Source organism: Nothobranchius furzeri, chromosome 13 (genome assembly GCF_043380555.1).
Source record: "Nothobranchius furzeri strain GRZ-AD chromosome 13, NfurGRZ-RIMD1, whole genome shotgun sequence".
Classification (NCBI taxonomy): Eukaryota; Metazoa; Chordata; class Actinopteri; order Cyprinodontiformes; family Nothobranchiidae; genus Nothobranchius; species Nothobranchius furzeri.
In genome coordinates this window covers 45,193,955-45,220,657 of record NC_091753.1, presented here as the reverse complement: position 1 = coordinate 45,220,657, position 26,703 = coordinate 45,193,955, and the positions used below count along the sequence as shown (strand labels likewise).

General features: G+C 39.3%; 1 protein-coding gene across 2 annotated transcripts in view; it reads left to right on the top strand.

Moving 5' to 3' along the window:
- Positions 1 to 26,703, top strand: part of LOC107380177 (rho GTPase-activating protein 42) — a 185,969-nt gene that overhangs the window by 74,114 nt on the left and 85,152 nt on the right. For both annotated transcript variants that reach the window (XM_015951288.3, XM_015951287.3), the window contains exon 2: positions 26,304 to 26,399. In XM_015951288.3, the coding sequence (XP_015806774.3) occupies positions 26,304 to 26,399 (96 nt within the window). The remainder of the gene's footprint in view (positions 1 to 26,303; positions 26,400 to 26,703) is intronic.

The following is a 26,703-nucleotide window of genomic DNA, read 5'->3' as shown; positions in this document are numbered from 1 at the left end:
GATCTTCTTAGTCCCTACACCCCCAGCAGCTCCCTGAGGTTCAGTGATCAAAGCCTCCTGACTGTGCAGTGCACCAGGCTAAAGACCAAAGGTGACAGATCATTTGCTGCTGTGGCCCCCAGACTCTGGAACTCTCTCCCCCTGAACCTGAGATCAGTGGGCTCAGTGGTCTCCTTTAAAAAGCAGCTGAAAACTCACTTGTTCAGGCTGGCTTTTGTGTGACCTTCATCACCCTCTCCTTGTTCTGCTTTCCCCACCTTTTCCACCTTCCTCAGGATCCACTGATTTCCCTCTTTCCTATTCACTCCCTCTCTGTCTTTACATTTTTAATCACAGTTGTCTATTATTTGCTCATTTTAAATATATTTTTTAACCATTTTCTAAATTATTTTTTATATTTTTACATTTTTGTTTTTGTGAAGCGCCTCGTGATTTTTATCTTGAGAGGCGCTATAGAAAAGATCTTTTTCTTCTTCTTCTTCTTCTTCTTTACAGAATATGATTGTAAACCTGTAGATTGAAATAAATAATTTTGTAAGGAGTAAAAGTCTTGTCTTCTGCATGGTCCTTGGAGTAGTGGTTCAGATAAATGAGTCAGGAGGATTTGGTTATGGCTATCTTTTGGATGGTGTTGTGAGGGGTGTTTAAGCATGGAATTGTTTTGATATAGGGAAGAAAATGGTGAATGGCCTGTATTTGAGATAGCGCCATCTAGAGTCCTGGAATTCCCCAAGGCACTTTACAACACAATCAGTCGTTCACCCATTCACACACACATTCACATGCTGGTGGGGATGAGCTACGTTGTAGCCACAGCTGTCCTGGGGCGCACTGACAAAGGCAAGGCTGCCAAGCATAGGTGCCACCGGTCTTTTCGGCCACCACCAGCAGGCAAGAGGGGTGGAGTGTCTTGCCCAAGGACTCAATGGCAGCGACTACCTGAGCGAGGCTTTAACCTGCAACCTTCCGATTACAGGGCGAGCACTTAACTTCTGTGCCACTGTCACCCCAACATTGCTAGCAGAGGAAGGCTGTTAGACACCCGACTGTGTATTTGACCTCTGACATTACACAATATTGTGACAAGTGGCATTACTGACTTTATTTAGCCACAGTTACAAATATGATCCCTCATGAAGTTACTTTACATCAGAAGAAAGTGGAGATGTTTTACTTCAGACTGAGCAACACTTATGTGTGTGTTTATATTGAACGTTTTGGAGTTCTTAGGCTCTGCCGAGAGGTTTCCGGTCAGGGAGAGGATGAGAGGATGAGAGGACGAGAGGACGAGACGAGCACAGCACGAAGATGGTGAATATTAGAGGTATAAAACTTTTCCGGCAGGTCTGGTCTTTGTTGATTGATCTCTTTGTCTGGTTATGACTGGCTCCGATTATGAAGCAGAATATTGACTCTCTGATCAAGAAATTCACTCATCCAGGCAGAAAGATTGATGCTGCTGCAGCACACAGCAACAGGCAGCTGGTGCTGCATGAAAGTAAGGTATATGGAGCTTACAAGCTCCAAATGTTGGTTTTGAAGTTTGTCTAACCATGTTTAGGACATGGTGGATGTAGAAATAATGGCAAAAAACACTGCTAATGTGGCTGACAAAGCATCAATGCAAAAAAAAAGCCTTAAAAAGTGGCAGATGTGTTATATATGGAAGTCACAGTGTGTCACATAGTCATTTAATATTCTTTTACTTGGATCAAATGAGCATAACATTCAAAGGAAGGACATATTTGAAGCTGTACAAGACTAAATAAAACTTACAAATATGGCTAAAAAGTCTTTGTCTTTAGTGAGGCCAATATAAATATAAAAATACTAATATAGTTTTATTTTTTTATTTTTTATTAAATGTGTAAATTAATGTTACATTTGTGCATATAAAACACATTGATGGTTTTTCCCTAAAGGTCCACATGGTAGGGGTGAGGTAGTGCTCACTCCTTCCCCCCTGCCACGTGGACATCATGGGATAAGCCATCAATCCTGCTCAACGGTCAACTTTCCTCTTGGGGCCACCCATGAAGACAGTGGGAAGGTTATATTTCAAACTACATCCTTTTGAAAAAGTAATAACAAACTTGATCCATTCTTTTGTTGGAAAACTTTGGCTCTCAAAGGGCTAAATGTGGGTCAAAAAAGTAAAAAACTGAAGGGATTTTTAACAGGAATTAATTTTTACACCAATGTCTATTCATATTTACTTTGTGTAACTGTGAATATATAGTCTAAACATTTTATTTTAAAGATCCATGTGTCCTTTTCAACTAGCTGAAGCCTGTTTTTCTTCAATAAACACTCAACTCAACATTTGGTGTGGTCATTTTGGAAAAATTTTCAGTTGTCCACGACCTGACTCGCACGTGAATTAGAAGGACTGTGTGTGTGTGTGTATTGGGCTCAACCAATCAGTGATGATCTGTGTGAATATTCATGAGGTCCTGCTATTACATAACCCACCACTTGGGGCGCTGTGGGCGACACACAGATTATACACAAAATCAGGTTTATATGTATTAAACGGTCATCCTCGTTTTTTTGGTTTTTTGGGGTTAGTGGACCAATAGAAACACTTCTACGTTTTTAGAATTTTCTCAAAATTAGCAGGACACCGTCCTTGTCCTGTTAATTCAAAATGTCCCTCTAGTGTTGCGTGTATTCCTATGAATTGTCCTGCTAATACACATTTACCAACGCACACACACACACACACACACACACACACACACACACACACACACACACACACACACACACACACACACACACACACACACACACACACACACACACACACACTGCTGTGCTGGGCTGCATGATGGCGCAGTGGTTAGCAGTGTTACCTCGCAGCATGAAGGTTGCAGGTTCGAAACTCGGCTGCGACCCTTCTGCGTGGAGTTGCGTGTTCTCCCCATGCATGCGTGGGTTTCCTCTGGGTACTCCGGTTTCCCCCATAGATCACAGCATGCCCTATAGGTTATAAATTGTAAGTCGCTTTGGATAAAAGCGTCTGCTAAATGAATAAACATATAAACATAAACACACACACGCACGCACGCACGCACGCACGCACGCACACACACACACACACACACACACACACACACACATCAGAGTGCAGGATCTCCACTGTAATCAACTAATCCACATTTGTGTTTCTGTTCCTATCAAGCACCAAACTTTATCTTACAGGACAACTAACCTGAAATTTCCTCTTCATCACATTTATTTTCTGTTATCTTTTCCTGTTAAAGTTGTTGAAAATCCTTACTCTGGCAAGCCATCCTTTATATGTGAATATATAGTCACAAGCTATTGAAACTACCCAGTAGTGAGGCTGTTTGTCCACCTCTCTCTGCATGCTATTGGACAGCAAACATCATGACATACTCACTGCTATCTGCTTTTGACCAAAGAAAAGCACCAGTCTAAATGGTCAAAAGTTGATGCTAAAGCTTTTTCTAGTGAGCAAACACAATGCTAGCCGTTTCACCCAGTCGCAGCAACATCCCGCCCACCAAACCGATAGAGTATTGTGATTGGCAAGAAACACAACCTTTGGGCCTGCTGAGTCTCCAATGGAGCATGGCTAGACCAACCCGCAGGTCTAAATCATTTCGCTCCTTCTACGGTCTGTATAGAATTGTAGGCTAAGAAAATACCATACCAATTTCTCTTCTGAAGTCACTTGATGCTACTGCAAAGCATCAAGTGACCTGTCACTGTAATTCCCAAGATGTTGTGAATCAGAAAACATAATCGTGCAATGGCCTTGCAGTTTAGGTCCAAATGCATCCTCCTCTTTCAATGCTTTTTGTTCAAGTTACAATCTAACATGAAGCAATTAAGAGTTACTAAATATAATTCACCGTAGTTTGAACCAACTCTTCCTCTGAGCTGTGTGTCTGAGATAATGAAGTAATAATATTTTAAATACCGATGGGAGAACTTTTTCCCCCCAGTTTTTTAGCTGGGATCTTAAAAACCATATGGGTGCTGAGGTTAATGACTAAAACCTCACAAATAGGAGGTGACACAGATTTTTTATGATTACAAAAAAAAGCATAATTAGGGTTATTTGAGATCTTAGTTACGTGACTATTTTTGCAAGAGCTGACCTATTTTTCATTTTTTTCTTCATTTATTGACTTACTTTTAATTAAAAAAAAAGAAAACCAGAAAAATAATCGTCTTTTATCATTTTCATGAAATCTCCTTTAGTAAAAACCATTTTTGTTTGTCTAGATACCTCTAGAGGTTTTTAGTCAGTTTTCATCTTGTATCTTCTACTGGTGCTGCAGTTGGATGACTCTCTTTGGAAGCATTCCTTCTCCCATCATTTGCCTTTCAGACATCTGTGATGACTGCTGACATTAGTACATACATATATATGTTATAACCTATATAAGGTATCAGTGCCTCTGGCTGCAACACAAGCCCAGAGCATCATCCATCCACCTCTGCGCTGTTAAACAGTTGCATGATGTTTAAAATCTTGAGTTTTCTTCTCACACACTGTTGCCAAAACATTTTTTTCTTAAACTTCATCACTCCAAAAAGCTTGTTTCCATAAAGTTAGGCTTATATAGGTAATCTATTGTGTACACTGACTTGTTTTGGGTCAGGCTGCATGAAGAGTTTTATTTTGATGATTCTACTGCTTGAGAAAGTTAAATGAAACATCTTTTAAGAGGTCCTTCACAGAGAAACCACCTTCTACTCATTATTTTTGAAAATGACCAGTCACTCTGAGTTTAACATGCTGGCTGAACGTGAAAATGGTCTCCTACACCTATCACCTGCATTAGCTTCTAATAGAAAACAGACGGTGAAACTGTGGAATTTGAAAAGCCTGACAGATTTACGTCACACTGTCACTTAACATTGCTGGGTTTCACTCACGTGACTAGCGTGACGTGACAAGCGTGACGTCACAACCGCGCAAAATTTGAGGTGGGGGCAGGAAGTGTTTTGCTGTGCAACAGAACACAACATGATGGAGGACGGCGAGTATACAAAGGCTTTAAATGGACAGGCACAGATGCGAAATCGCCAAAAAATACAACTTCATTTAGGGTATGATCCATTCAGTTTAAAAAAGTTGGACTTTTCTTACAACCTTGAGGATTTACCTGGCAAACCAAATGAAAGCCTTCAAAAGCCTGGAAGCCTACAACTATTTAATTTCGGGTTGGGTTAACCATTTAGGATCCAGAAGAGCTTTAAATCGCTGCCGTCTGGCTTTTGCTCAAGTAAGTAGAGAATTGTGCTATTTTATTTCATTAGCTCTTGATAATAATGCTAGTGCTAATGCTAACGATTGTGTTTATGTGCTAGCATCTACTTGTAAATAACCTATTATGCCTTTTTAAATCCAAATTGCTGGTAGATGTATTTTATATTAAGTAATTTCAATGTGTATATGTCTATAATGTAGGTCAACCTTTCACGGAGATCCACACAACCTCCTCTAAAAGCTTGGTTCTTGGCCAGAGAGTGTGGGGAGATAGTCACAGCACATTGTGACTGCATGGCTGGGTAATGCTTTTTTTATTTGACAGAAAATATAATGCAGCTCATGTCCTTGGTTAGTCTGTAGATTTAACACATTTTATTTGGTCTCATGACAGATTACTATTTCTGTATTTGGTTTATTTATTTATTTTTTTGCATAATTATTTTCAGATTGTCAGAATCCTGCTCCCATGTGGGAGCAATTCTTTTTGCAACAGAGGCCGGGGTGAAAATGAAGAGTACCGCGTGCACCACAGAGAAATATAAATGGCTAATGCCATCACACATCAAAATGGTATAATTACCTATTATGAGCAATATCTTTGTTTTTTTGTTGATAATATTGTGTGTATGTCTTATTTTTTAATATCTTTAGATACCAGCTGCACCTGTTGCGAAAATTGACTTTGCCTCGGCGAGATCACGGAAGAGGAAACTAGATGATGCTATGCTGGGAGGACAGGTTTGTTAATATGTTGTCTTTCATAACTAAAAACAGTGGACAAAAACATGAATTGTTTACATTAAATTTATATTCAATCTTTCAGCATTTCAGTACATTACGTTCTTTTGGGGCATCTCTGCAGGCAAGAGCCGTACAACACAAGTCCACAACTGTCCAAAGGTAAGGAAAGACTCTGAGACATATGTGCAGTTTTTTGAGACATTACACAAGAACTTGCCACAAAGTGCTGCCTTGATGTCCAGGGCACCATGTTACAGAGAGTTTGTCCCCAAGTCTGTCTCCTTGTTACCAAAGTCTCTTCTTGCATACTGAACACCAGAGGCTGTGCAGCTATCTCCAGTGCAACTACAGGCAGCATGCAGGGATTTCTGTGTTGATGACCTCAGCGAATCACAGGTGAAAGCAGTAGAGGAGGATACCAGGGTCCAGAGCCCATCATGCATCTGGTACAGCCAAACGGCAGGAAGAATAACAGCTTCGTCATGAAAGACCATCTAGGGCTTTGATCAAGTCCATATGCTACCTAGAACCACAAAAGCCATGTACAGCAGCAAAAAGATATGGCTGTAATTTCGAAGCAACAGCCAGAAAACAGTAAGAACATGTCTAACGTGAACTTCACGGTGGCTTTTCCTGTACGGACAGTGGGCTGTGGCTAAACCCAAAATGGCCATACATGGGAGCCTCACCAGATGGAGTCGTTTTATGTGACTGTCATGGAACCGGGGTGTGTGAAATCAAGTGTCCACAGAGCAAACAGCATGAAGTCAGTCTGAGGATGTGTGCTGGACAGCCTGGCTTTTGTCTCATCAAGGAAGGAGATGCTGTGCAACTTGACAGGAATCATTCTTACTATGATATGGTCCAGGCTCAGCTCCACATTTCATCTGTGCAATATTGTGATTTCATTGTTTGGAACAAAAATGACATTCATGTTGAAAGAATTCTGCCAGATGTTCAGCTCTGGGAAACGGCAATCCCCAAAGTTCAGCTGTACTTCACACACCGCATCCTACCTGAAATATTGGGACAGAACTTCACAAGTGAATGACTATTCAAAAATGTCGGAAACAAATATTAGAGGGTTGTTTGATGACTGTAAAAAATTGTGAATGATGTTTGAATCTGTTTTAATAAAATCCCCACAGACTGATGGGTGAAAACCTTTTGCTAACGCTATGTTTCAGCTACATCTTTAGCATTTTTTATTTTACCATACACCTGAGATGCAGTGCAGGAACATGACCCCAGGAGTCTGACAAGCTTGAACAGAACATCTGTCAAAACATGTCACATCATGAAGGGTACATGTGTGACTGAAACATGTCATGAAGACTTTGTGTGAGGAAAAGAAAACGTTTTACCCATAGATCTGTGTGAACCTCATACTAGCAGTTTATTCTGTTTGTACCACTTTGTCTTTGTTGCACATTATAATAAAAATTGAAAAGTAATCAGTTTCACCAAGTCAGTACTTGAGGTTGAAATGTGCATTTTAAACATATTGTTAAACAATTCAAATAACTATATAAACTTCACTATTGTTACCAGATGCATCAACTTCAAGAGTACTGCACTTTTTTCAATCCGTAGCAACTGTTAAAAATCCTGTCATTGACACATATCAACAAATTGGTGTTTACAGAGTTCACTGAAAACGTTTAATTCAAGTCAATTTGATAAGTCCTTTATTGTTTTCTTACAAAATATGTACAAATATGGCCAGTAACACAGCAATACAAAAGCAAATTTCACAACATTAGAAATGTACATTGAAACATCAAAACGTATGTGTTCCAAAAGGGATTCCATTAACATTAGTCCAGAGGGACAATAGACACAGAAATGTTGGTCAGTGCACAGCAGATTACAGCAATTTTGTCAACCAATGCAAGTGAGTCAGTTGATTTGACAGCCATGTGGTCAGTAGGCATAGCCCTGCTTTGCAAAATCTGGTACATTCTCCAAGCTAAACCTATTACTCTTTCTACATGAATACGAACACTTGCTAGTATCCTTGTTTGTTCAACCTCAAAAGCAGTCAGTTGCTTTTTCCCTTTTGTGAAAGCAGACGTCTTTAAAGAAGCACAGAAAACCCCTACATTGTCTTCAACAGTGAATCCTCGATCTGCAAGTACAATATCTCCTGGTAACAGCCTGTTCAAGATACCACACTCCTCTGGTATTTGTTTGTCACTGGTCCTCCCTCCCCACACATTTGAAATATAAGTGACACAACCCTGAGGAGCAATACCAATAAGAAATGTTATTGTGTTGTGGTGCTTATAATTTGACCAAGTTTGTGCTCTTGTCATAAAGTTGGTAGGCCTTTCAGTGAATACTTCAAAACAGTCCAATATCACCGCAACTTTGAGTCCAAAGGCTTTCCTGAATGACATGGGCATGGTTGATTGTATTATTTCTCGGTCAGGCCACTCAATGAGGAAATCCAGTCTGTTATTGAGAACGTGTATCATCGTTATCCAAATTCGAGACACAGTTGCTGTTGACACATTGAATCAGTAAGCTAGGTCTTGTAGCTGAAGACTTTGGCCTAGTCCACACGTAGCCGGGTTTTTTAAAAAACTAATATCCGCCCCTCCACAAACTTGCATCCACACCACCTCGTTTTAAAACAAAACTCTGTCCACACGTACCCGGATAAATACGTTGTTAAGGACATGCCAGACCTGTAGGCGGCAGTACTTCCCCCGTTCTTAACCTCGTCCTTTGTCTGTGGTCTTCCGCAAGGAGCAGTAATTCCGCTTGCAAAAACAAACAAGCAAAAAGTGCTTGGACAATTGATAAAGCGAGCGCAGCTCTGAGGGCATCCATGCTGTCGGCTAGTGTAAACACAGGTCACACACGTGATGTCAGCATTTTTTTTGTCGCGGAAAGTGACGTTGCGGACCTTAAAACTCCGGTTTTGTCTTTCCACACGCAGACACCCAAAACGGAGAAAACGCAGATCTTCATTTTGGCCGGAGTTTTTAAAAAGATCCGTTTTCGTGTGAAAAAAGTCCGTTTTCGTGTGGATGACAGGCCAAAACGTAGAAAAATATCTACGTTTTGGCAGATCCCCGGCTACGTGTGGACAGGGCCTTAATCTGAGACGCATAAGTACCATCATGAACTGCTCAAACTTGGAGAGAGCAGATAATGATGATACAGTGATGTGCTGTTCACAGAGCTTAAAAATTTGCATCAAAACTAAAAATGTGGGCAAGCCAGTGTAGAACTTTGTTTTCTCAATGTCCTTGAAGGTTTCTGGAGTGAATTTAGTGTCCAAAAGTTTTTCCCTAAGGCCACAGATCTCAGACGTGGAATCTTTCACAGCATCCTCCAGCCTTGTGATGTCGGCTATGGTCAGATCTGTCTGGCACTCTGCGTCTGCACACATTTAATCATTGTACATATTAATGTAGTGGTTTAAGGTACGTACTTAAAATAATAAACTGAAGGTTATTTACCTTTTAAAACAATTGGGGACTAATCATCACAGAGAACACCATCCGAGTTTGCGTTCTCCAGTACTGTCTGACACTCTGCGTCTGCAAACATTTCATCGTAATGACTATTAACATAGTATTAATATTGTGGTTTAAGATATTTATAACAAATAAAGGTAAGTTTCTTTACTTTTGGAAAGTTCTCCATCGAGGATGGGTGAGCCATTGCCCGCCTTTGCAGCCTCCAGATCTGTCTGGCACTCCATGTCTGCACACATTTAATCATTGTGGCAATTAATGCTGTGGTTTAAGATAATTATTTAACACAAAAAAACCTGAAGATTATTTACCTTTTAAAAAAATTGGTGACCCATCATCACAGAGAACATCATCCGACTTTGCGGCCTCCTCGACGCAGGCCTGCTCACATGCCTTAGCTCTTTCCTCTCTCTGGCGTGATGCTTCTGTTTGTGGCCTCTCATTACACTTTAAGTAACCCAGGTTTAGAGTAGGAGCCCAGTCTTCAGAATTAACATCTGTTATTGCACTAGGGCAACCTAAAAATGTAAAATAAGGTATAAACATCACGTTACAACTAGGGCCCGACCGATATGCTTTTTTTGGGACCAATACTGATACCGATATAAAACTTCTAACAAAGACTGATAGCCGATAATGGCTGATAAATCTCCCTCACAAAAAAGAAATAAAAATTTCTCAAGCTTAAATCCTTCATTCTCTGCCTTTTTGATGCAAACTTATTTCTCTATTACACACCAAAGAACTGTCTCAATAACTCACTAGGGTTTCCAAGTAATGCAAATAAGATTTATTTAGCAGATCTCAAAAACAACAGAACACACAAACTCAGTCACAGCATAAATCTAACATTCATGTTTTTTCTTGTAAACTGTGGATTCCACAAATATATTTTAACTTAAAGGAATATTCCACCACTCAGTAAAATTGTGTCTCGTTAAGATTCCCCAGAGTTAGACAAGTCAGAAAAGGCATTTTATAACCAGCTCAATATGATCTGGCAGCAGTTGGTTTTCTTAGTTTAGCATAAAACAATGTAAGTGAATTCACATACATTGTAGTGTTTTTTTATGTAGGTGAATGCAAGCCTTCCCTTCCATTGCTTTATGCTAAAACAACCGGTTACAAAATGTTTTTTCTGACTTAGCTAACTCTGGGGAATCTAACAACACACACAAGTTTAGGGAAAGAAGATCCCTATAAGAATATTAAAATAATAAAAATGCAGCAATAAATAAAATGTAATACTTGTGCTTTGTAACAAAGTAACACTCTGTGGAAGTTAACTTGGTGAACTTATTCACACTGAACAGGAAATAATTGCACATAAGAAACACAAATAAGAATTAATAAAAAAATAAGTTCCAAAACAATAATTTGTGTTCAAAGTTCTAAGGATTGGAGCCACACAACATGAGTTCATAAAGCTGACGCCATCTGCTGGATAGGTAACACAATATCGGCCATATCAGCCGTCTTTTTGGCCAATAGCCGATACTGTTAATGACCCTAATATCAGCCGGCCGATATGTCGGTCAGGCTCTAGTTACAACCTTAAGCTAACTGCTAACAACATCAGCACTCTGTTACTGTTTTCATGTGTTAATTGTACTGTAAATAGCTTTCAAGCTGCTTACCTGCCCTTCTTATAGCCGCGTGTCTAAAAAACTGTGCAATAAAATGCCATAAAAACACTTAGTAAACCCTTACCTGTGAGAAAGTGTTCACTGCAAACTCTGGTATAGTCTGATTCTGCCCCTCCTGTTTTCAGCCGGAGATTGTTGATCCACTTTTTCCATCGTCTTTCAGTAAGTTTTTGTAAATTGAGTCCTTGGTGGCGCACTACTTTCAGAACACGAAAAAACTTTTGTTTTTTTCCCCGATTGGAGTGATTGCTACAACCATAGACCGCACAGACTTTGGGCATTTCGAGGCAGAGTGAACAAAGAAACAACATTTCTGTTCAGCTGCGTCTACTTCCTGACCCCCATGCACGACACGCCCACGATGAAGTAGATGCAAAGTACATGCAAACGTCATCTGAAACCCAGCAATTCATGGACTCGCCCATCTTGACTTACAGCGGGGAAGGCTGTTGTTGGTTTAGCATCCAGGAAACAGCAGAGAACGTCTCGGCTATAGTGGAAGCTAATTGTTAGCATTAACAACTCCACCACATAGCAGAACTCCTTCAGGCTTGTTATTTGTGGAGATAAAGCATCAGTGTTGCAAAGCAGAGTCAATGGTAACTCCCTTTGCTGTTAGCAATCCAAGGCAATATGTCCAAATATTAGCAACTAAAACTCCAAATTCTGCCATCTGAAGCTACTATCTCATCTGGCTGAAACAGGTGCACTAGAGCTTTTTTCCCCAGATTACGACTTACAAGGCATTCATTATTGCTATAGACCACTGCAAATGTATTAAAAATATAAGTGGGACCCCTGTAAAAAAAAAGGTTTTAAAGAAGTTTAGAATTTAGAGTTCTCAAAAAACCTTAATCCTAACGACAGCAATGAGTTATTTTTTTACAGTAGCCTTTGATTTATTGAAACTTTTTCCATTGTGCGTGTTTTCTTTTCCACTTTTAAAAAGCAGAATGAAAACATTTTTAAGCTTTTTTGTATCCTACCCTTTGGAAATCAGTTAACCTTCTATTGACTTCATCATTCACAGTGACTGAAATTTGAATTGCTAAACTTTAGTCCAGGGTTTAAGCATATTCCAGATGGCATTTTGTCAGACACGGGGGACATTAGACAGGTCACTGATCAGTCCAGGGCTAAAACAAGCAGACAGACGACCATGCACGCTCACACTGTTGCCAATTTCTAATCTGCTACTGATAGTTTGGACTGTGGGAGAAAACTGAGGGGAGAATGTGTAAATTGTTAAACTCCAAGACTTCTTACTGCTTTTTTACTGTGTTGTAATGCTGGAAATGTGATTATTTTTCTTTGCAAACTCTGCTCATTGAGAAATTGCAAATGTGCAAATCTGATCCTGGTAATCAAAATATGACATAAGAAGGAAACATGCATGCATGTCTTGCCAAAGAAGCCACAGCTGTGGCTAACAGCCTTTGCAATTCTTGCACGTGTCTTTATTGTTTTGGACAGAAAAATCAAAAAAAGCATCTTAACAGAACTGGAATTTGACTTGCCAGCTTGACAGATTTTTCACTACAGAAGATTCCAGCTCTGTTCTATCAGTTCCTTTTCCCAGAAAGTGTCATAACGTATTTGAAACTTCAGTAATTCCACAAAACTCTGGAAAATTGGAATTATAACTTACTCTGTCTGTGCTTCATATCCTAAAGCACACTGAAATAATCATGCACCTCATCTCCTTGTGGGAAGCCTGCAGAGTTTTCAGCAGCCTTGTCTGGTGTTATGTCTGAGGCTGTCAGCAGATAGGATATGGTAGTATGCAGTTGCCTTGGAGATGAGATAAAGGTTGTTCCCTGGGGGGTTTGCTGTGTGGTGACTGACAGTTCTTTCTCGTCTCTTTCTTGCTGGCCACTAACTGGGGTACACCCTCCAACCAGTCATGTGTTTCATGGACGGTCAAAGCTCCCAAGTCTGATGGAAACTTGTGCAGAGATGAAACTGCATACTTACTACAGGTTTAACTTGGTGCCTCAGTTGTTAGAAGGTGCATTATTATAGGTTAAATTGGAAAATGTCCAACTGAATGAGGTGCTATGTCAAGGGCTGTGTGTGTGCGCGTGAGAGTTATATTTTAAGGTGTTGGTGTGTACAGATATAGTAAAACATGATTTAAAAGATATTATTATCCTTCATTCCATGCTGTATTTGTACTTCTAATTACTCCCCTGAAGAGTACACTACCTTTTCCACTTTTCAAAGTTGAGTGAAGTCAGTGGAGATTAAAAGTCAGGAATCCACTGGAACTGATTCCCAGTCAAAGCTTCTTTCAACAATTAGGTTTTTTTCTACACAGTTTTACAATTTAAGCCTATTTTGAAGTTGCAGTTGGTCATTTTATCATGTCACCATCAACATGCACAGCTTTTGCAACAATCTTTGAGGTGGGGCTGAGTTTGGTGTCACGAGTCATATAAGATTCTGGGGGGTATTAGAAGTGATCAACACCTCACGGCCAGCTTGCAGTCTGTCTCATAAAAATCATCATGTTTGAAATCTGTCCCTCGTGACGGTATCACATCCAAAACTACCAGAACTGTTCATGCAGCACATGGGCCAACATGCCCATTTTTGTTTGCATACACAGTCTCTTAATCTTTTTACACTTCTCTCGGCACACAAAGGCAAGGATTACCAAAAAAGCAAGTTGGCTGTTTATAACAAAAAATAATGGCTCACAAAACCTTGGTTTACTTCCTGGATGTCATAAGTATGGACTACAAATGATAGGACTTTAGCCAACGGTTGAGATTTTAACTCCACCGGCCTACCGTGGTTATCCATGTTAATGAATGTTGTCAAGTTGCACCGAATTAGACAAATGCAGCAGCTGCTGCAAGCTTGGAGCTGGTGGAGGAAGTGCATAGGGCACGGCAGTTTGGGCTTTAGGAGTCAGATATTAAGCAGGAAAACATCATCAGCAATATATTTAAATATCTGGTATGTGAGAATGTTTGAAAACAGTTATTTTGACATACAGAAGAAAAGATGATATCATGATAAATTTTGTTCCTGCACATCTTTCAGATAAGATCACGATATAGATTTGAGTGCATGTCATCCATCCTGACATGACATTTCTTCTTCCTCCAACACCCATACACCCCTGGGTCTCCCCTTACAACTGTGGCAAGCCTCGAGAACAACAGACATCAATAAGAGCCCTTTCTTGTTCCAGGTTTCCAAATTCAACGGTCGAACGTGGTGCTTATTCTTAGGTCCAACGTGGTGCTATCACACATACAGAGTGAGCAGTCAGGTTGCATTTGAGCATTGGGACTAAGTTGTACACTTTAAGATGGAGCTGAATACAAGGCTCAGTGTATACCTGACTTAAATTGGCCCTAATCATTGTAAAAGTTTTAATTCTGTTTGACCTGCACAATCTATGATGTGCAACACTTGTTCTGCCTTCACCACTTTGCTGTAAGGTTAAAAAAAATACACCCTCCATTTGTCTTCCTTTGCTCCAATTCTTTGTTCATTTATCTCTGTTGCTCAGTCTTGTGATCACTTTAAGTCAGGCGGCTCTTTACTTAATGCTTGAGCAACATTTTTATGGCAGCAGGGGGCCAACATCATTTATGCTGATTTGCATAGAAGATAAAAATGCATATAAATGGGAAATACATTCAAATAAGCAGCACTTGGTCTTTCCTGTATTGTACCTAATTAAAAATGAAGCTTGCATGGGTGTATGCACGAATTTACAGCAAGTTACAGCTGGTTTCTCTTAAAAGAGAAGCAGATAACAAAACACGTCATTCTGTGCCTCTCCTTTGACTATTATAAAAATAAATTCATGACATTCAAGTTATTTTGTTTCCTTGACAACCCTTGAAGTAATTCCAAAGCAAAATTTTTAATTGGTGAACTAACAAGGTTCAGCTGTTGGTAATAAAGAATGAATAGTGAGCTTGGCCACTTATAACATTGTAATACAATAAATATGTACATACCAATGCCATAATTTCTCTTGCAAGACTAAAGGACGTTAGTGAGTAAATGATCACATCAGTGTAGTGGGGCATTTTTGCAAGTTATTTAAGAGCTGAAACTTTTGTTTTTGGAGAGTGTTGCTTTATTTTTCTTTACATAGAAATGATGTCAAAGCCTAAAGGAGCTATTTCTGTTCACTGCTTACGAGAAATGCCAAAAGTTCATGTTACAGTCATGCATAAATTAAATAAGACACCAAGTACAGGAATCAAATAGCACCAAGCTAATAGTCTTTTTTGATTTGACCATTTGTGGACCTTAAAATTCAGTGAATTTGTTAATAACTTTCTATATTAATACCTGCTTGCAGAATACTGTAAATGTTGAATATTCTAACTGCCTCTCACAAAATAAATCCTCTTTTAAAAAAAATAAACTTTTCATCCCAAAAGCCACCCAAAGGTATCTGCTTAAACAAAACTAGTTGGCTTATTTGAAACTATGTTTTGATAATTTGTTTTAAAGGCTCTTGGACATTTTCAAATTTTATTACAGCGATCAAAATGGGAATAAAAATGAAGAAATTTTCTCTTGACTTTTGCTGTGATGAGTAAATGAAACACCCATTAGAAAGCAACCTGGGTTTGTTTTGTGAAGGTGTGGCCTTTCGATATCCCAGAGCTAAAGCATCTTCCATTATTAATGGTCCTTTGAGGACATCCAGACAACTGCATCTCTGTATTGATCTGCAGCATCTGATAGGAGCACCTCATTGACACAGTATTCATCTTCTGGAAAAGTTCTTCTCAGTGGTGCTCAAAGCAACATTTACTACTGGTTGGGTATACCCAGGATAATATGCCTGACAGGTACAGTGCAACAGTCTTTAAAACCCGTAGTGACCAATTTTTCAGTCAATGAGGAAATAATGATTCATCTTTATGATGCAATCACTCATTAAATCACTGGTAATTTTATTTCAGCTAGTGAAAACTGCAATGCCATGATTCTGACAATTCTTTCATTTTAGTCTTAATTGTCCCACAGCAATTTATAGTGGGATTCAAGACCAGTATTGTCCAATTCTGGTCCTAGAGAGCTACCAGCCAGCATATTGATAAATTGCTAAACTTGGAAAATCAACCACTAAATCAGGGCTGTTGGTGCAAAGGAAACTACTGAAGTATGCTGGGCGGTGGCCCTTGAGTACAAGGATTGGACACTACTCATTTAGACTGTTACTGGATTTTGAAACGCTTGTCCTAAAGCCAACAGAAAGCCAATGACACCTGTAAGACAGTTTGCTTCATCAAATACAGCACAGGAGTTCCTCAAGGGTGTGTACTTGGTCCTTGGTTCTTTACCCTGCTGAGTCAGGACTGCAATGACAAATTCAACACAAACCAACTTATTGAAGTTGCTATAGCAAATGTGGAAAACAAGTTAGCTTAGACATTTTTCATGCCTCTTACAAACCTTCAAACATTGAATAGCAGCCAGCTCAGTGTCCTAGTGGTATGCACCCTGAGACTGGGAGCTTGTGAGTTCAAACCCACAGTTGGGTCTCTGCGCTTGACACTCAGCATTAAGGGGTTAGATGTGTGTGTGTGTGTGTGTGTGTGTGTGTGGTGGTGGTGGTGGTGGTGGGGGGGGGGGGGGGGGGGTTAAGCCACCAAATGGTTCCTGTGCATGGCCTTGCCTGCAGCTCATTGCTCCCCCAAGGGATGGGTCATATTGCAGAGAAATTTCACCAGTGTGTGACGACTAAAAGGACTTTAACCTTTATAGCTTTAAATGTATTGTGGAAATTTAAAAGAAAAATGAACTAACGATGTGGTTGTCACATATTTTTTTAAAACCCTCCACGAATAGCACAGCTTGGACCAAAATTAACTATTGGACCATCCGGTTCTTGGTGTTGGCCGAACCGCTGCACTTCCCTGGATCCTCCATTCATTATGAACGTATATATTTAGCAACAGAACGCCACTGGTGTGAGAGGTCCTCCACTCAATAATATCAGAATAAGAAACAGCCGGCTGCTACCACTTCAACTTTAGGACAACCCACCAGAGTACCAAAAAGAAATACACTATTTGAAGTCATGGACAACAAAACACATTTGGATTGGCAACTGGTGTTTAGCGCTGCCTCATGTCCTCTGGCAATGCGGGTTTGCGGGTCTGGTGGGCGTGAAACCAGATACTCGAAATGAGGGGTGTGTTTTCCGTGATCGTGTTTGCGTTCAAAACCTAGCTTGTTTGCATATTCTCTACAACAGCTTTAAGTTCACTGTTGACTTATCAACAACGGGGATTTAAAAAACAAACAAAACAAAACATGAGAATAAACAATTAATGAGTGGACGTATTGTATACTCTATATTACTTTGTGCTGTATTGTCAGTTTGTGTGAATAAATTCCATGCATCTATGGAATCAGTATCTTATCATCGTAATTGTTTTATTTGGCTTCTAAATGATTTATATTTTTGACCATACCATGACAAGTTTGTATAAGTTCAACAAAAACTGAGAGATAGAACATTTGACAAGCTCATATAAATGTTTTTCCTATTTTTGCTTCAACCTAGTGACTTATCCACTTTTCTTTGCTGCTGCTAACGCATTTCATTCTTCTTTCAATCTTATAAATAGAGCTGAATGGGGAGCCTTTAAATGGAGTAAAAGCATTCGTTTCTGAGCACAAACATGCGGGATGAAAGATACACAATTATACCCATAGACACAGCATCAGCATTTGTATAACAACTTCTGCTGCTTTATTTCAGACTTGTAAATTAGAAGTTACACCGCCTCCATGTATCACAAATGGCAACTAATTAGTCTTTTATCGCATGAACACAGTGTAGACTGTCACTGCTTTCTTTTTTCTGCTTTGCAGGAAAAAGTCTTTTAAGTTTCACTTTGTCTGATGTGAAGATATGGCTACTGATGAAAGTAGAAGCAAGAAGCAAGAAGCGATAAGTGACTCATTATGGTTATGGGAAAAGTGTACATTAAAACTTTGATGCTGAACACTAAAATGTCAAAGTGGATTTAAAAACAATCTTGTTTTGCTTTTAATTATAAATCTAGCTGACATATGAAATACTAAAGCATTTTTTTAAAGCTTCACCTCGCTAGAAAACCTATTTGTAGACATGAGCTGCTTTTACTGTAATGACTCATGCAAGGTTTATGTAAGAGGCTTGAAGCCATTTAAATTTATATATATATATATATATATATATATTCAAAATTAACTTACAGGGCTCGTGCTGTTATATGGCTACACAAAAATCACTTCAGTTTTGTTTTTACATTAAACGTTTTCTCTCTGATGTCCTTGATAGTGTTCATACAGATTCTGTCATCTATACAGTGTTTTATATTACAAAAATATATCAGAGACTGTTTTAATATTCTGTAGTCTGTTTCACCTAATTAATAATCAAAATTAGAATGACAGATTCCAGGGAATACAAAATATGTAACCTTTAAAATAGAAAATGTGTCTGTTTTTATTTTATTCTGAGGATTTCAAATCAATTAAAAAAATGTCTCTATGATACCTGGACAGCAGTAAACTTGGACAGCAGTAAACTTACACAGCCCAGCCCTACAAAAAGTCGCCACCCAAAAAAGGTCACACAATAAAATTCCGTTGGATCACCCTTAGCTTTGATTACAGCTCGCATGCATTGTGGGGTTGTTTCAATAAGCTTCTGCATTGTCACATGACTTATTTCCATCAGCGGTGCATTCATTTCTCACCAAAATCTTGCATTGATCGGTTAGTGTCAGCCAATGATCGCATGCCAATGACTTGACCCGAACGTATTTTCTACTACCACCAGATATGTCTTTCTACATGGTTGTTTAAGAAATGAGACTTACTGCACCAGTTGGGGTTAAATAACTTGTTACCAGCTGAAAGATAATTGTCCATGCAATAATTATCCAAATAGGAGGCTCCTACCTATTTGCTTAGATAAATCCAGGTGGCGACTTATTTTTGGGCCAAGCAGTGTAGTTCCCATAGAAATGTTAATTAAAATGTGCGGCAGCGTTTCTTCCGGACATGTTTTCTTTTTAATGTTTTGTTTCCTTTCATAATACGTCTAAAATACTAATGAAGTGGGAGGTTGTATTTTAGGTAGGCAGTGTGGAGAAAACATAACCTCCTTCTGCTTAGTTCCCACGGTGTATTAGACTACCAAAGACCCTTTAATTCCTATGTAGTCACTGGTCTCCATGAATAGTGTGCAATTGCTGTCTGCCATTTATGAATCATTCCTGACAAGTCAAAGATGCTAATTCTGCTCAAGATTATTCAATAACAACTACTGGGGATTCTTGTGTTGCACATAACCTCCAGCTTTACTACCTTTAGCTCTAACATATTTTACATATAAAGGACATGTTTATTTACAAATCTTTCTCTTTTATTGTTCAGAATATGACAAGATTATCCAGGTTACAGTTAATTATTTGTGGTTGCCATTTGACTCATTTGCTCTAAACCTGAACCAAACAAGGACAAAACAAAAAATTTTGGTATAATATTTATTTAACAATTTTAACCAAATGTATCAGCGTTTATAAATGACCATACTGCGATGCCTATTTATTCAATGAAGAACATAGGTTTGGCATTTAAACCAGATCTTTTTGCTTCCTATTTTTTGCCTAAGCATCAAATTCTGTTCTGTAAAATATGCAGACATAATTAATTTTAAAAGCTCTTACATCAGACTTTTTAAGAAACCAAACTTTTCTTGCTTCAACTTAAATGAAGAGTTTCCCACTCGGTGTCAAGTAATAAAATATCGCCTTGGGTGCTCAGTTGCCTTCTGAAATCTGACCTTCACACACATTATTTGGATAAAGATTAACTGTTCACAACAGAAATAAAGTCCAGTCCCTCAGCCATTTTGTTTTTTCCCAAAGGTAAAAATCTACATTTGGAAAATTGGACAGTTTTTCCATTGACATATTTTGTTGAAATTAAAGAAAAAGGGATCGCAGTCCATCTTTTCTCTACAGTTTTTTTTTTAAATACCAACCTGAAAATAATACTAATGTGATGAACATCAAAGATTCATTGCCAGCAGAAAGAGTACCCGGAGCAGATTTATTAAAAAAGTTCTAGTTCTGATGAAGTAGTAGTAAATACAGCCAATATTTCAGTCCCTATCTCCACTTCTGAAGCAGTTATGCAAGTGAGACATTTGACAGTAAGCAGGTCGCAGTTGTTTAGTTTCTCTGTTCTCAGGAATGATTGGTCTGTCTAAAGTACACTTCGAGTTCTCTTCACCTGATAAAAAAAACAAAGGTTTTATGGTTTCTGCCTTGAACATTAACATATATCACATACTTGACTCAGGGTGGAATGGAAGTATGCAGGAGAAAACTTATAATCAGCAGTTGATGTGTCAACTTGGTTAAAGTGTATTGTTTTGGACAATTAACAGTGTCACACTTGTGTCCCTTGATGATTCGTGTCGAATACCAGTTGACAAATTCCGGCAATTTTGCGGTTTTATCGTTTAAGAGCTGCAAGCCACATCTCATACCGCACAAGTGCGGGAATAGCAGGGTCAGAGCTAAAACTGTAGTCCAATGTAGCATACGGTTGAATGCTTGGCTAATCACTAGCTCCAACATACAAAAAATAAATCCCATTTTTCCCCTTCCCCCTCTTCCACAGTTAGCTTAAAGTTTAGAAACGGACATTAAATCAATGCAGATCGAGTTAGCAATCAAGCTAGCACCATTTTAGCCTACGGTAAACACAGCATACAATAGTCATCAGCATCATTATTACTTCCATTTAAATACATTACAATTCGCTAAAATTCAATAAATGACTTAGTTTTACCTGTTCAAAAGAAACTTTGCCATCTAGTGTGTAAGCTTTATTCATTTTCTTTGTTTCCTGTTTTAATGTATTTTCATGACATATTCATATCCATATCCGTTTTTATAATTTTCCTTTCTGCCTTGGAGACGAGGTCTGGAAATAAGGTTTTTGCACTCTTCACTGCTTGCTGCAAAAATAAATATATAAAGTGGATAAACACTTTTAGGAGGAGGGGTCAGCCTTCAAAGAGCTGTCACCCTTCATGCAAATGCTACATCACTGTTGCCCTGAGACTTTTTCACGTACGCTGACTGATCAGACTTTTATAAACAGTGAAGCAAATCTCTGATGGAGCTCTGAGTGCACAATGATGCTACTGCAAATCAGAAGTATCTACTAAATCCAATAGGTTCGACTTGCTTCCATGTTAGGAACTTCAAAATCCAAACAAACTAGTCAGTGCCACAGAGAAAAGAAAAAATAGTTCTAAACTGCAGTCGTAAGTGCATGTTGTTCTGTAAAGCGCTGAGATTTGAAATAAGCACAAAAACAATGTTCCTTAAAACTCCCACTCTGTGCTCTCAGTGTAGGAAAATCATTCTGCAGGATGACACAGAAAAACAAGTGACTGGCTTTGAAGAGAATCGAAACTAACAAATATCTTTACTTGGTCATTCTATTATATCACAGATCACAGCCCACTACTGCAAAATAAACTCATATCAGCCTGATCTTCCTTGTGTAAAAAGTGCAACGCTCGGGGAAAATCTCAGTTTTTCAGAAGTGCTGGCCAACATTTTTTTTTTCATGCTTCACTATATCTTGTATTTTGTAGTATTTATTTCATTCACACATCAGTCTTGATAACCTAAAGTGCTTAAAGCTGCTAAACAACAAAAAAAGTGCATAGCTTATCTGGAATATTATCAAGCAGATCTCATAAGGCAAATAAAAAAGTCACTTAGTTTTGAAATAAAAGCCAACTAGATTGTATTCTTTTCTTGAAGAAATTTCATCTCTTGTTTGAACGTGTTTTTTTCAAAGACCAGCGGAGATGGGAATGGATCAAGACTCAGCCTTCCATCTTCATCTCAAAGAAAAGGGCCACTCTTTTTGAGGGCAGTAACGTACACATTCTAGACAGAGAAGATGGATGCTTTGAGAGAGGAGTGAAGAAAGTCATCTGTGTTAAATGAGAAAAACAACTCTGAATAGATGAGGTGGCTTCAGGTTTCATCAATCCAAAATACAGCCTTGACTTTTATCCTCAGGTGGATTCACAACAACTGTTCGTTCAGTGAAACGTGTAACTAAAACACTTCACAGGTTAAACAGGAATATGAAGAACTCACAGGTGGAAATGACCGACACTAATCAGGTGTGACTGGGTCAATGATAAATGATGCTTCAATGACTCACAACGAATAAATGTGGCTTCATTAAAATAAATCAATGACTTTCCCAAAACAGTAGAACTGTTTACAGGAATTTACATTTTTAAATGATTGTTTTCTAAATTAGGCATGGTGAGTGGCTTTGACTTACTTCAGATCTCACTACTGATTCAGGTCAAGTCCTTTGGAATTATTCATTTTATAGACTTTTTATCCAAAGTGACTTACAATTTACCCTAACATGTCATGATTTTGATGGGGTAGGAAACTAGAGTATACAGAGCAACCCACAAATGCACGGGGAGAACATGCTTACTCCATGCAGAAGCCTGCAACAGTCAATAGTTCTACCATGCATTTCCACATTTAAAATCCCATAAACGCATAAGAAAACCATCATAATAATGTCATTTTAGTAGCATACCAGCCACTCGAGGTGAGACTTTAGCACTTCTTTTTAGAAGTGCTAAACGTTTGCAAGTTTGAAGCAAAAATGTTAACTTTTAGTATCTCACTGCCCTCAATAAACATCACCAAAACAATTATACACAGCTGCTCTAGGGTTTGAACCACGTGGAAGATATGAGGAGTCCGGCTCCCCAGAAAGGGTGAAAGGGTTAGGGCTCCCCCAGAAGCTGGCACACCCGGGGGGGACAGAAAATATATCCGGTTTCAAACCCCCCCATCCCACTCTAACAAGGGTGATCAGTCGTATGTTTATTACATTACACACTGCTTACACATTTGTTGGAAAGCTCATGTTAGGGCACACTTTCTCAATTCCCTATGTAAGAGTATTCTTGTGTGATTGCCCACCATCTTGTTTCCCTTCATGTAGCCTTTTCTACTGCAAGGCTTGGATGGTTAGTAAAGAGCCAGCTGCACATGAAGGATGGGTGTGGCTACGCTAATTAAACTTCGCTTCTACAGCTCTCTCTCTCTCTCTCTCTCTCTCTCTCTCTCTCTCTCTCTCTCTCTCTCTAATATGTCATGTTGTAACATGTTGGGGGCTCGTCCGGGATCTCTTCTGCAATATTTGTGAGCATGCCAGGAGCCAGCTTGGTGTTGCCAAAATAGTACTATAGATTGTGCTATTTTTTTAATATCCCAGACGCGGTCTCAGCTAGGGCTGGGCGATATGGCAAAAATAGAATATCACGATTTTTCCAATATTTTTTCACGATTTCGATTTTATCACGATTTTTTATCCATGGATAGCATAACTTCAATTGCGTATTAAAGAAGAGAAACATTGAATAAATAAACATTTATTCATATTAGGGAAATTCAACACAATGCTAACACGCTTATATTTTAAACTCACACTAGAGATGATAAAAGCCCTGAGAGAAACAATTACAAAAATCAGTTTTTCTCGTTTTTCAAGTAACTTAACATAAATTAAAATCGTAAACATAGTTAAAGTGCAAACATGTCAATTGCAAACGTATTGTGTAAACATTAACTTCAAAATACTATGTAGCTCCCTGTTGCTCATGTATTGGATAGTTAAGCTCAAATACGGCTCTGATGTGCGGCTGGACCAGAGATCGCTTGTGGTAGCAAATAACTGCGCATTCTGAATATTTTCTGCAACAAGTCTCTAAATAAGTCTTCATAGAAGCACTGATTTGATCTCATTTCAGAGAAAAATAGAACAGGTTAGATGCACCTAATAAATATAATTACTAACAAACTCAGGAATCTTTCTTTGCTTCACTGTTCTGGTGCTGAGAATATCACTAATGCGGATCAAAGGAGATACACAGATGAATGCACCTCTTATTATTTGGAAACTACATTTACATGCCGATGGCAGAGGCAGAGATTGTTTCTATTGATACACGGAGTTTACAGAATCATTTTAAATGTTAATAGGGGAAGACTGCAGGAGGGAGCGGTAAAATACAGGGGTCCCCAGCAAAAACAAGAAACTACGAGTCTGATGAAACCCGCTGGTTTTCCATCAGGCAGTCACGGGGCAGCTCCAACGACCCAGTGACCGAGCTCAGTCCGGCTCGGCAGAGGGTGAACGAGCCGAGGCGATGTCGTGCTCTGCTTAAGAAGAAGTGTTATTTTCCTGCTTCAGAAGAAGCGTCCAACGTGTTTTTACGCTTTCTCCGAGACATGTCACGTCGCTAAGTTGTTAGCGCCGCGCGCTAAGGAAACCCTGCGTTCCTCTTCGGAACGAAAACCTCGTTGTCGCTCAGCCGTGGCCGAAGCCATGTTTGTTCACACACAGGTGAAAACAAGCGGGGCACTAATATATTACTATGACTCACTCTGATTGGTTAAGGGTCAAACAAAGGCGTGTCATTCGCCTGGGGTAAGTTCCATTTTTATTCAGAGGCAGAATTTCAACAGCAGAGCTGTGAATCGTGATAAAAAGGTCTCTCAAAAATGACAGACCGTCAGATGTGTAGATCGTGAAACGGTCTAAAATCATCATATCGCCCAGCCCTAGTCTCAGCTGGGAAAAGCCTAAACTAACTCTTATGGTAGGGCTATCCAGTACCGGGACTTGAGGGCCAGTATCCAGCACATTTTGGTTTTAACCCTGCTTCAGCACACCTGATTTCAATCAGCAGGTGATTAACTGGCTTCTGCAGAGACTGATGAGCTGCTGCACAGGTGATTCAACCACTGAATCTAGTGTGATGGACTAGAGAAATCACTAAAACATGCTGGATACTGGTCCTCGAGCCCCAAAATTGGCCCTGTCCTATGGTATTGCAATGAAAACCAGACATCACTCACCTTAGTTCAAACTACTAAATCTGAAATTGGTTTGAGGATCCCAGTCATCTAGTTTTAACAGCTATTAAATCACCATTTCCCATTTTGTTTTACTTTCTTTGATAATCTACGGAAATCTTCAGAGCTGAAGTTGTGCTTTGGGGTTCCTCCACACTTTTTGTTCCTATTTGGTGCAACTGGAGCAAGGACAATCACAGGTTAACTTGCACTTAGCCTGTTACATTTAACACAGCCTCTGAGATGAGAGTCTTCTCTGCTTAGCAATGTATCTGTTCTGCAGTGGTGAACGCTGAACATCAGAGCCAGTCAGGAATGTGGGGCATCGTCTCAATTTGCCAGAAAATGAATAAAAATGATGTGGTGTCCCACACAGCGAGGGAATCCAAATATTCTTGAGTGCTTCACACATTCAAAATAATACCCAGACTCCTTAACTAACTCCTCTATTAAACCTTCCACTTAAGGCATCTACAAACTGCTGTAAGCTACAGTCATTAAAGTTTTTTGTGATTATAGAAGGGTTTGTGTGTGCTTGCCTAAGGCACACAAATGTATTTTGCACTTCCTGTAAAGATTATAGAGCACTGTTGGCACTGAAACTTCCTCAGTAACTCTGTTTAACATCTGACTTGTGTTTGATACAGAACAGGGGCATTGAGGCATCTCATATCTAGCAATAGACAGAAACTGGGAGCAGGTGTTAGCAAGTCTCTGCAGGACTTTTTTCCCCCTCCATGTCCCTGTGAAATTTATTTGGCTCCATTTATTTTCCAAGCCGTTGCATGTGAGCCTTTTATGTTGTTGGGTCCAAGAGTTGAGCTCTGCTACAAATGCACATAAAGAATACATCCCTGATCTTTTTTCTTTATTCCACCAACAGCAGCCATCAGTTGCACTGGCGTGTTTGTCAGAAATGCAGTACAACAGAGCATGTTTTGTCTGAAGTGTGTTGCACTTTCAGCAGGGATCTTTTAAGAGCTCATAGGAAATGTAAAGCCAAATTAACCATTTAATTTAAGGGAACAAGGAAGCTCAGGGTTAAAAATTAATGGGCTGCTGCTGAGGAAATGAGTCACATTATTAGTTAATGATTGGCTTCACTGAGTGTGAATAGTCCCAGAACCTTACTGTGAATTGTGTTTCTGCTGCATGTGAAATGTCCCAGAATTTGATCTGTTGCTTTTAATATTTGATATTCTAGGTCTGTCTGCTGCTGTCCAAAAGTTCTCCCAGTCCCTGCAGGAGTTCCAGTTTGAGTGCATAGGTGATGCTGAAACAGACGATGAGGTGAACATTGGTGAGTACTCACCTGATTAGTTACCACCTTGCAGGTTTCTGCATGTGTTCCTGAGGGAAACAGCTGGCTGTGTTGCTAAAGTCGGGCATACATCTAAACTGACCCTATTTTAAACGCAACTATAGCTTCAAGAAAATCTAAAATTGCAGCGTCTTATGGGCCTCTGAAGAAACTTCACATCTTGTTTTCCCACATAACGTTGCAGAATCCATCATGCAGTTGCAAATGTGAGGTGGTGGTTCACAGTGGTGACGCAGTTTTTCCTCTTATAGAAGTTTTAATGGAATCTGTCTGCTTCTGTGAG